The following is a 12500-nucleotide window of genomic DNA, read 5'->3' on the forward strand; positions in this document are numbered from 1 at the left end:
TCTGTGGCCAATTATCTTTTTACATGCTTGGTCAACTTCAGTAGACAAGATGGAGAGTCTCATCTGGATTTCTGCCGTTTGGGAGAATCATCCTAGGAACATTGATCCCCTTCTCTTTGATATCTGCAGCGATCTGAATAGGGACATGGATCTCGTTCGGTGGTGCTTAACGCGTAGTACGAGCGTTAAAATTTTGCCACTTTTGCAGCTGATAAGGAATCATTCACCTCTGTTTACACTCCACAAATCTCTTCCCTTGCACACATTGTGGCCTGAGGAGGTGCTGCATCTTCTTGATGAACACAGCAAAGCCAGAGATCCAAGTGGGACACTTAGCTCTTCATGCCAAAGCACATATAAAGCCTTCTGCATTTTACTGTCAGTATTTCAAGTAATTGGTTCTGGCATGCAGCTTGACAATGCTGTCGCTGGACGGCAAGCACGGGGGAAACTGCATGGTGACAAGGGACAGATCTTTGGTAGGAGCACGGATATGAACAGTGAGGGAATCTCAAACTATCGGGACAGGCAGGCGCCTCTCCAATTTTACCAGCAGAATATTTTGGAAAAGCTGCAGGAAGTAAGGAGAATGATTGATGAGTTAAAGCCTTTGGAATGCAGAGTGGAAGTGATGGAAAATATTTTTTCTCTCTTGTTTGTCCGTCATAGTGACATGAGTGACGAGGGACAGAGTGAGTCTGGTGGGGAAGAAGGGGAGCTTGAGCGGTCCTTCTTGTCACAACAGACAGATGTAGAGAGTTTAGCAAGTACTTCACATGCTTTTATTGATCTACACCTGAACCCTGCTGCATCGGCTGGGGATAAGGAGAAAGAACAAAGTACAAAAAAGGTGAAGAAGGTTTTAGATTTTGCAGATCAAGTAGTCCTTGAGGAAAGTTCTTCAGAGACGGTGAATCTCTCTGTCAGAGAGCTGTCTCCTTTTGGCAGTGCTTCAGAAGAGGAGAAGACCAGTGGTTCGTCAACAGAAGCAAACAGTAAGGACCTCAAAGCCACAGAAAGCTCTGAAGCATCAAAGATCCATGGGTCTTCCTGGCCGCCTGCAGGCTCCGAAAGACTGACATGGGACACGCACCAGCAGTCTCCCCAGAGTGGCCCAACTTGCCATCATCAAAGCAGTTGCACGGTGAGTGGAAAGAGCACTGGGTCAAGCATGGGAGAACTGCCCCACACAGGGTACTTGATCAACTCCCTAGTGGCCTGGGATATATTATTGCTTTTACGTGATTCCATCCTCACAGCGTCTGCCCAGACTTACACTGAAATAGGTCAACAAGCTGAGACAAAAGAAAGTTGCTCAAGAAAGAAAGTACAAGTTCGTTTATCATCCCTCTCCCGCTTAATCAGTGAAGGACTGTGGAGAATGCAGGTAATAGCTCCTTACAGTCGTAAATTTGGTTCAGTAGAAAATTTTGATGACTTTCTCGATGGGACACTCATTTCAGGAAATACAGGTTACACAGTGTATGAAAATTCTATGCAGACCAGTGCTAAGTCAAAAGTACCCAACCCAGGACAAACATCCAATTCACAAGGAATGAAAAAGCGTCATGGAAAAGAGCATGAGTTGACAGAATTAACTACAGGTTTGCAAGACCATACCAGTGTCATAACTTATCTTTTGGCTCCACCGTCAAGTCTGATCACCCTAGCCCTTGCCAATGGTAATGTAACGAGAGCAGAGCAAGTCGTCAAAATGTATAAAGTTGTGGATTCAACTGAAAAACGAGAAGTGTGCCTAACAAACAGACTAAGTCAGCTGCGTCCTAAATTATCCCTGACAAGCCAGAAGTCAGGCAAACTGAAGGAATCCAAAGGTGTGCAACACAAAGGCTACTCAAAAGACCTGATACAGAACATTGGTTTACTAGCTAGAGAAGGTTCTGCACAGGTGAGTACTACGAACTTGATTCACGACCTTGTGACATCAACTCCACCTCCAATACCTCAGTGTTTGTCAACAAAAGTGATAGAGGGTAGTTGCCAGATTGCATCATCCTTCCTGAGTCCCCAGGCACTTGTCTTGGCAGACCTAGCTCTCACAGTGGACTTGACAGAAACCACCGCTTCCTATTTGATGGAACAGGCTCTGCAGAGGTCGGTCTCTCAGCCCTCAGTCCCCTCTAGTCTACCCAAGACCATTGGAAGTATCCAAGGTTACATCCCTGTACTGCAGAAGTTAGCATCAATGTGTAGCACACTAATTGCAGTTAGAACTTTAGAATGTGAAAGTGACTCAGATGGTGCAAATAAGAATCCTTCAGCAGACACCTCTGCCTATGCCTGTCCATTCTCAGCTACCCCAATGTCACTTATGCTGTCTCCTCTGCCGCTTGGTGAGAGTGAACTGAAGAATTATGTGAAAGCCTGGTCCAAATTCTTAGAATGTTTTGCAGCAACTCAAGATACATTACTTTGGTTTGATGATAGCGACAATGTGGATAGTTCTATTAACATCCATATTCATTCAGGGAAAAACAGAGCACACATGTCTTACAAATTACTACTTCAGATTCTGAGTGAAAAAGCCAATCACTTGTATAGGAGCAGCATCAAAGAATGTCAGGAAACAAAAATGGGAGCCTTTGTTAGAACATTTTATCAATATCTTCAGCTTATGTCGGCCATGGTTACTCTCCATGCAGATGAGAAGTACCATAACAGCATGAAGAGCTATTTCTCCTTACTTAAGCAGAGACCTGTACACATTTTGGGTTCATTAATGTTCCAGGAAGGCGTCGACCCAGTCAAGTTAGAGCCAATAGCTGCTAGAATGAGACTGAATCTGACTGCAATGATTCTCCAGTATTGCTGTCCCAAGATCACAGTATCATATGAATTTTTGTACAGAAGAGGACATGATACAGAAGTCCGGGATGTAGCCTCAAGACTTGGCTTTCAGGCCTCTCAAGGACAGGTTATAATGAATTCAAGAACAATAGAGGGTACCTCAGCTGTTTACGGAGAAGTGATCGTGCGAGATATTTTAACGTCTCTGCTCAGTGGTTTAAAGGAGGCAATACAACCTCAAGCATTCACATTCACTCATTGCCACAAAGCAGTTATTCTGAATGATGCAACTGCCCCACATGCATTATTGTCAATTGATATTCAAGAAGCATTAAACGATACCTCAGAGTTAGCTGCTATGGACTTCACAAAAATACCCCCAAATGAAGAGGCAGTTGTATTTTTTATAAATTTAGCAAATCTGATGTACATTCATGCAGGCTTACTAAACCACATACTGTATCCCAAGAGTAAATCGGGTGAATCGAGAGGTATTTTCTCCAGCTATCTGATAGAACGCCTGATGGCTATGAAACATCTCGGTTACAACCTTGGCCAGCTAGGATTCCTCTCCTTGCACGATGTTCTGTTTGGTGTGCTACAGCTGCAGAATCCATTATCAAGTTTATTGATCCAAAATGAGGAGAATGTCAGAGTCAGCCTTTGTGAGAGCACTGTGATAAAAAGTAGTTTGCAACATGATAATGCAGAGAAGTTGAAACATATCTCTGGGCTCATTACTGCTTTCCCTTCCAAGCTAAGCTTTTGCATAACACAAGGAAATCCAGTCTCCCCATTAGTGCAAGTTATTTATGCAGATCGTCTTGAAGAGCACATTGAAGCAGCAGTGTCTGAACATTTAAATATGTTTTCTCTTGTGAAAGAAAGTTGCTCAGGAAATGCAGATGGAGAGATAGACCATCCTCATGGAACCCAAAAGGTGAACATGTGTGTGTCCAGAACAATACTGAACTATGTAGCAAGGCACTGTAACGGGACTTTTGATGGAATGAGTTCTCTGATGCAAGAGGTGAATGAGGAGGTGGCCAGTTTCTTTAACAAACCTGATGCGGGAATCTCCAGCAAAAAGCAGATAGAGATAAGTGTTTTGGATAATAATGAGGATCAGGGTATTGCTGTAGAATATGTAGAACACCTAGTTAATCAAGAATTTGCCATGACACACAACATTTCCGAAACCATTGTATCACCTGCAGTATCTGATGGACTGGACTGGACTTCAGTCAAGGTTCCACCTACGGTTTTAAGTCACCTAAGGAGACAGTGCCCCCTTCTTGCCTTCATAGTGCAGGCATTACACAGTGCCTTGGAAATGAAACGACAGAAAGGCCATTCATGGGCAGATGATGAAACTGATGCTTGGCACAAGATTCTGTACCCTCCCGAGAGAGGGGTAAAACCTCAGCATGACGAAACACACCACTTCAAGGCATGTAAAAATGTCTTCACCAACAGCAGGTATAAGGCCCTGGGAAGGATTAGCCAGGACAGCAATGTCTTATCAGCATTACTGATAGATCCTGATATCTCATCCATATGGTCATTAGCTGACCAGCTATTAGGAAGCCAAACAATCACCAAGGATTGCACAATGGAACGGCAGTCTAATGTCAACAGCTTGATGACAGTTCTGCAAGCTTTACCTACGGCCACAATGGAGGCTCATCCCAATCTTCAGTCACTTTTGGATCAACTTCTGGTCTTCATGGTGCAAACTTCTGATGTTTCAGGTAAATTGGTTGTGACTTTAGTTACAGATGAGTTTATTTTGACTCAGTTTCTCCAGTTATGTTAGTGAAAGATATGTCTCCTCTACAGTTAATATAAAAACTTGTAATTTAATTTTTAGAGTCACACTGGAATACTCAGCATCTGCTATTACAACATTAAACAGAACGGAGAGAAAGACTTAAAAGGCCCTTTGCACAATGCTGGGCAAATGCATATGATCATATCCACTTTTTACCATTTTTATACATAATTTTCCTGTGAGACTCATTTTCAACAAAACCTCCTGTTTCTCAGCTGATCTCAAACCATGGATGTATGCTTATCACATATTGGATTGCAACGTGAGATACACCACAATCCAGGAAGCACACAAGTAGGTCTTTAGCAGTTCGTTTATCAAGCAAAGGTTCCTAACCTTTCAAGGATGATAAATAGCAGTGGTGGTAATTAGGTAAAAGACAGAAAATCATTTTGCAGTTGATTTGACCTTTTTTCTTTCCTTCTTCTTTTTCTTTTCTTTTCTTTTCTTTTCTTTTCTTTTCTTTTCTTTTCTTTTCTTTTCTTCTCTCCTCTTCTCTTATCTTCTCTTCACTTCTCTTCTCTTCTCTTTTCTTTTCTTTTCTTATCTCCTCTTATCTTATCTTCACTTCATTTCTCTTCTCTTTTCTTTTCTTTTCTTAAGTTCCTTACTTTTCTCTCTCATGGACTGGATGAAAGATGTTTTACTTTCTTTTTAGTTTTTTGTTTTTTTTCCATCCTGTGCACACGCAAAGGTCTGAATTTCCCTGACTTTTAGGGAAGTTAACATATTTATTTCTGATGATTCTCTCTGGTAAATTTTTGAAACATTTTTACCTCGTTCTTATTCATAACTTCTTGATGGATGTCTCGGATTTGAATGGATTATGATGCTTGATTTAGGTTATTTAAAAAGATACAAATATTTTTTTTCTTTTGAGGTTTCTAAATAAGCATATATGCTTAGTAAGTCACCATGAATTATTTTTAACTTGTTAAGGACACATTCACAAATTTAGCTAATTTTCATTCCACAACAAAGGGAGCTTATATGAAATTTCCAAAATCCAGTCCAAAGCTAGGAATTCTTTCACCTTGGAATATGTAGTCCTTTATTGTTTATCCTTCAGATGAGTAAATAGTGACACACCTGTTAAGACCCATAGATAGATACTCTTATGAATTAGTATTTATACTTACTAAGGTTTTGCATTACAGATCATGGCCAGCCTCCGCAGCAGTCGATCACTTGAATATCATGGTTTATGATTCAAGACTCCCAAGGCATAAGCAAGAATGGGCCCAGAACAAGGCAGTGCAAATTAGGGTCTATGAAGAGGTAGGTGTAAAGCCTTAGTGTACATGGCTGCTTGCTTAATATTTTTGATAGATGAAGTTCATGTAATTTGATCTTTTTTAGATGTTGAACATACTGTGTGACATTGATTTGCATATAGAATCAATAGACTACTTTTTATTTGTTTGTTTTCTTTTTTCACAATTTTTTAATAGTTCTATATATGTGTTTTGATGCAGATCCTTAGAGTCGGGAATCCAGAAGTCAGTTCCTGGCAGGAGATAGAAAAGATGTCTGAAGAGGAACCTGCAGTTCTGCTTCAGATGTTGCTCCAGAAGAAGCAGTTCAAGTTAGGTGTCCAGTGGGCTGAGCACCACAATGTCAGTCCTGAACTGCGCCGACTGGTTGACCAGAGTTACCTGATGTCTGTCTTGGACAAGACGAACCCAGAATATGGCACAGCTCTGGAGGCTCTTCATGCTCTGAGCTCCAATGATTTGGTCATTGTTATACAAGCTCTTCTGGATAGGCTATCAAGTCCACCCACCAGGAGGTTCTTGATTGAGTTCTTGCTGAAGACACAATTCACATCTGAAGCTGTTTCCTTGTACAAGGACAACAATGAGCTCTCTGGGAAGGAGAATGAAGAGGGTATCACTCCCAGTACAGTTCCACCATCCATTGCCCTTCCAAATCTCAGTGATCTGCAACAGGAGGTCATGGGATTAATTTTAGTGGAGGATATTGCTCCCCATGCAGATGACAGGTTCCAGTTGAGCCACTTGGCATCCACCCCACATCTTATCATTGAACAATGGCTAATGAACATCAAACTAGAAGCTGTGGAGAAAGCTATAAAGACCCTTAGCCAACATTTGGATATGGTAGACTCTAGAATGTCTTCCAGCATTCACTCACAGGATTTTGGTATCTCAAGTCTGTGCAAGGAGGCTGGAGTTCAAAAGAGAGAGCCACAGTCATTAAGCTGGGATGTTCTGAACTGGCTGCTTGAGGCTTATGCAGCTAAGGCTTTGGATACAACGGGTGTGCAAGTCACGCTAAAACCACAGACTCTAAACGAGAATGTCCCAAAGAAGTTTGTTATGCCAGCCAGGCCTCCAGAAAGACATGAGTGGATTCCAGATGCTGAAGTGAGAGAATGCCCCATCTGCAGAGTTGCTGTCTTCTCTATGTTTTGTAGGAGACATCACTGCCGAAGATGTGGTCGTGTTGTCTGTGGCTCCTGCTCTAAAGCCAGGATTGTTGTTCAGGGCTATGGAGACTTGCAAGTAAGAGTTTGTATAGAGTGTTACCAGCAGACAAAAAATCTGAATCTGGAGGATTATATTCAGGTAAGGCCGCTTGGAGATGGGACCTATGACACTGTGTCTCAGAGTTCAGAGGGCTTGGTGAGTGCCAGAGGGGGGGGAGGATCTTCCTGCACCAGTGACACAGAGGGGGGCTGGTACCTCTCCACTGACCCAGATCACAATGCTCTTGTCCGCCAGGAATTCTGCTATGACTATGCACCTTCACTCAGCCTGTGTCTTGCTATCCTGGCACAGCACCAAGACCACAAAAGAGCAGCTGTTTGTATTGTGAAGCTGTGTCATCACTTGTTTTCCCTTATTGTTTCTTCCATCAAGTCTGCTAGTCCTGAGGTAGACAACACTTTTGTGCTTTCAATGATTCAGACGTTGCTAGCCTCATCAAAGGTGCGATTTGGGAACATAGGTGAGCATCAGGGAATAGCTCTCTGTGAATACTACACCCAGTGGGTGGATTTGATCGCTCTCCTATCAAAAGCCAACTGCGGCTACATAATTCCTATTCCATCTTTGCAGAACATGCTCCAGATTGGAGAGCTGCACAGAAAGAATTTAATGGGAGAGGATAAATTAAAGGAAAAATTGGAGAGGTGCTTGCAGCAGGAATTTGTTCACATGAGACACCTGCGTGACATGCTGGTGAAGAAACAGCTGTGGGAATTGGCTCTGAATATTTCCACTAAGGCTGGTTTGGAGGCAACAGGCGTCTGGGGTGCATGGGCTATGGCATCACTGAAAGCTGGAGATTTCCCAGGAGCAAGAGAACGCTTTTCCCGGGTTCTGGAAAGGCCGTTTGATAAGAGAAGGCCCTGTAGGTCCTCTTTATTGCCAGAAGTAATAAAGTACCTGGAGAGCAACCCATTCTCTGTGGACCAGAAGGTGATGGAGCAGGCAGAAAGAGCGCGAGCTACCATCATGATGAACGACCAGTCGAGATTGCCTCCATCACAAGCTCTTGTTGTTCTCCACTCTTTACAAGAGCTTAATGGTATTTCTAATGGGCTGCTTACCAACAGAGAGAGCAATAAGCAGATATTCTCTAGTCATAGAACTAAAAAGAAGAATAATTCCAAAATGGATTCCTTGTTCCAAACTGAATGCAAGTATTACTTGTGTTTGTATGGAAATCATCGTATGACCATTCAGTATTTCATGAGGAATAAGCAGTTGCAGGAATGTGTGAATTATCTTCTGAGTGAAGAAATTGAGGTTGATCTCTTTGTGCATGAAGTGTTGGTACCTATTTTAAGATGTGGACAGTTAGACATGCTGTTGAGAAACTTCAGAGCTATAGACCCCAAACAGGAAAAATGGGCGAAGTATATGCTTGGAGGCTGTCGGTGGCTGGAGCGCCAAGGATGGTGGAACTCCCTCTTAGCTGTACAGGAGGCACTAGGGGATAGACTGAGAGCTGCAATGACTCTTCTTCGAATGTACAGCCATACAGTAGACAGTTACAATGGATTAGCTAACAGAGTTCACCATCTGCTTGCAGCAAAGTCACATCTCCAGGCTTATCTTGATACACAGGCTTTACACCAGTCCAGTGCCAAAAAAAAGAAAATCATACTGAAACATGTCAGGATGGCAAGTAAATCAGCACATCAATACGCTAACACTGCAGGCAGATGTTACAAAGTTTCTAGCTAACTGTGAGGCAAAGGGAAATATGCTTTGTTCCTTGTTGCACAATCTCCACAAAATGAAAGTCCTTGGAAACATAAGTTTGCCCACTTTGCTTGGGGATGAAGAAGAGCGTTTAGCTGTAGCCTCTCTTGCTATATGCAGTGCTCAGAGTGTCGCAGATGGACTGAGCTTGGCATATCGTGTGGTGGAGGGCAGTGGCATATCTACAGAGAAATTGCTGTCAGTCGTTAGTCAGCTGCTAGTAGCACACGAGCAGTACAGCACAGTGGGACAGGTTGTCCGTGGCATGCAAGAGTGGGGGGTGTTGAAAGCAAAAACTATAGATATTGCTCTACAGCCAGCACTGTTGGCCACAGCAAGCAGCACCCAGAACACTCATCTAGATTCCCTTGTCAAACTTCTTTCAAGTGACAGTGCAAAGGTATGCCCTTTTTTTTCAGAATTATGTCATGTGTTCTATCTTTTTTTATCTCTTTTTGTTTTTTGATGTAGTTTCTTTGGATTAGTTTAGGGATGTAACAAAATGAAATAAAAAAGCAAAATATTATACATCTGATTAATAGTTAAAATATACTAATTGCTGTTATAAAGAATATATCAGCTTCATAATAAATGATTTCATCAAAGATAAAGATAACAACAAACATTGGGACTGAATAGAAAAGAATATCCATACTGACATATATATTTCTACCCCACCTGTCTCTCAGATTGAAGCATACATCAAGTGCGGTCGTCTAAAGTCCGCATACCTGGTAGCAGTGCATCGTGGCAGACATGAGGACGTTGTAAAGGTGCAGGAAGTGGCGAAGTCAAACGGTCAAGCACATGTAGCCACTATGTGTAGTAAGTGGTTAGCGAACTATGAGAATCGCGTCAGTGCTCGAATGTAACAATTTTTTCTTTCTTCCTTTATGAGTACCGATTATGTATTTTGATATTTACTTGTTTTTCACTAGGTTTGATTACATTCATAGGTTAGAAGGATACTTTTAAGAATTGTAAGCACCTAAGTCATATGTATTTCAAATTTATTTTCATGGTATATGTTAAATAATATTTGTTTTATCTTTAAATGTGATAAGAGTACTTGTCAGTAAGGATAATTTGTCATGCCTTTTTCTTTTGCAAATTGTTGCCAAATTTATGTTCTTGAAACAGATGAAATTGTCCCACTTGAATGGAATATGTTTTATGCATATTATTTAATGTATTATCTATCTGTAGCCAAGGATTTTCATCTGTACCCGATAGATAGTTTTAAGTATTATGATTGATCTACAAGATCTTGAACCAAAAAAATAAATGCTCAGCTTATATTAAGCTTATTATAATCTTGTTGCAAAAGTCGTAATTGTTGATGAATATGCTACCATTCCACTTTTCAAAAGTAATAGCAAGATCTTATTACAGTGATAATACTTTCATTTTGCACCTAAATAAGCTAGGAGTTTTTATTTACAATGTGGATATTGAGGTATAGTGTATTTTCATCATTTTTTTTTTTTTTCTTATACATAGAAGTAAGGTGACTTTTCGAATATTTATTATCCTATTTTTATTAATTTACACCTTTTTGTATTGATTTTATTTTTTTAGGAAGGAGCAGGGTAAATGATAGGTAATTTCAGTTTTTTTTTTTTTTTTTTTTTTCCATCTTCTATCTAAGCATAGTAAAACTTAGCTGTAAGTAATGATCCTGTAATGAAAAAGAAACAATACATGCCTTTTTTTTCAATATTTTTTTGTTTTTGTTTTTGTTTTTGTTCCTGGTGCTGTATTATGTGCTTTAGTTAACTCTATGACATTTGGGTCTAAGACTGTCTTGAGTATTGTTAACTTGGCTTTTGTCCAAGGTGCTCGGAGGCGGAGGGACGAAGACATTAAAATGATGCTGATGATCATGATTCTTTTTCTTTTAATTTCTTTTCTTTCCTTCTTTCTTCAACGATCTTCTTATTCATTTTCTTTTTATTATTATTATTCTTCATCTTTGTCGTCTCCTTCTGCTTCTTCCTCTTTGTCATCTCCTTCTCCTTCTTTTTCTTTTTCTTCTCCAAAATGACACAGTTTTTCTAGCATGTGAAGTCTACTGGGCAATAGAAGTGTATTGATTGTAAACACATAAATAATTTTACAGAATTTATATGTGGGAATCATAGTTGAACTTTTAATGCAATATACTCAAAATATCATTATGGTGTCTTTGCCCCTTTGCCTCTGAGTGTATCCTATTAACATATTTGAATAGGTCTCTGATGTATTTTAGTGTTCTAACTTTTTTTTTCTTCTCTTTCTTTGTCTTATTCTTCCTTTTAATCTCCTCTTTCTCCATCTTCTCATTCTCCATCTTCTCTGTCTGCTTCTTCTTCTTCTTTTTATCCAGCCTTTTAATCCATTTTTTTTTTTTTTTTCTCCTTCTTTGTCTTCTTTCTTTTCTTTTCCTCTTTCTTCATCTTCTTCTTCTTCTTCTTCTTCTTCTTCTTCTTCTTTTTGGTCAGCCTGTTAATCCATTATTAATTTTTTTCTCCTTTGTCTTCTTCCATTTCTCCTCCTCTTTCTCCATCTTCTCTTCTTCTTCTTCTCCTTCTTCTTCTTCTTCTTCTTCTTCTTCTTCTCTGTCTTCTTCTTCTCTCGTCTTCTTCTTCTTCTTCTTTTTGGTCAGCCTGTTAATCCATTATTAATTGCACTGTACATTATATTATGCACATTTTTATTTCAGCCCTGATGTATACTTAGAAAGGAAAGTACTAATTGCAGGTTACTAATATAGTGAATGAATTGAAAGGATTGTGTATTTGGCATATGAGGCCATTTTGCTCAAATATTTATTCACTGATTAATTCATTCATATATTTGCATTGAAAGTGAAAAAAAGATGTATATACAAATGATCACTCATTAAAGCCTGTTTATGAGGCACTATTCTTTATAGATTTATAACTAATACGCCATTGCTTCATGTTTCTTAATTTTATGCAGTATTGTATTCCCATGTCAGTCAGAACTATTGGTTAGAGATTTTTTGATGAAAAATTCTGAATCTTTTTGACTTATTATTTCAGAAAGTTTGGATTTTGAATTGAATTTTGATAAGAGGTATATGTATCGTTCTTCCATTTGTCTTGTTTGTGAGAATTAAAAGAAAAAAATCTATTTCTTATACTAATCTCTGTTTTACGGGAAGGCTTGTCAAAGGGTAAAAAAAATATAAGGGACAAGAGTTGTATATAATTTTTTTTTTTTCTTAGTAGGGTTATAAGACGTAAAACAGGAACATAATGTATATCTGCTGAGGTGGTGCATGCAACATTTTAGAAGTTTATTTTGCCATATAAATTTTTCCCCGCAATTTTTGTTTTTATGTTGTTTGAACGTTCTCTTTTTCTACAGCCTTTCGCTATTGTTGGTAATAGGATGATGATGATGATGATGGTGATGATGATGCTGATGATGGCGGTGATGATGGTGGTGATGGCGATGTCTTTGATATTGGTATATTGGTAGTAATAGTAATGGTAAAAATAGCATGAGTACTACAGTATGCATTTTTTTTTTTTTTTTTATTATCAGTTTTGTTTGATTATTATTATTATTGTTATTATTATTATTATTATTATTATTATTATTATTGTTATAGTTATTGTTAT

The 12500-nt window shown here is 39.4% G+C and overlaps 1 protein-coding gene across 1 annotated transcript in view; it reads left to right on the forward strand.

Annotated features, from left to right (window-relative positions):
• LOC125033308 overlaps positions 1–11181 on the forward strand; it is a 14674-nt gene extending 3493 nt beyond the window's left edge. Inside the window, 6 exon segments of the mRNA XM_047624690.1 lie at positions 1–4619; positions 4855–4933; positions 5719–5917; positions 6115–8799; positions 8801–9271; positions 9561–11181. The exon segment at positions 1–4619 is cut by the window's left edge and continues 893 nt beyond it. Of these exon segments, the coding sequence (XP_047480646.1) occupies positions 1–4619; positions 4855–4933; positions 5719–5917; positions 6115–8799; positions 8801–9271; positions 9561–9743 (8236 nt within the window). The 3' untranslated portion in view covers positions 9744–11181.
• The last annotated feature ends 1319 nt before the right edge of the window (positions 11182–12500 follow it).

Source organism: Penaeus chinensis, chromosome 16, assembly GCF_019202785.1.
Source record: "Penaeus chinensis breed Huanghai No. 1 chromosome 16, ASM1920278v2, whole genome shotgun sequence".
In the NCBI taxonomy this organism is placed as follows: domain Eukaryota; kingdom Metazoa; phylum Arthropoda; class Malacostraca; order Decapoda; family Penaeidae; genus Penaeus; species Penaeus chinensis.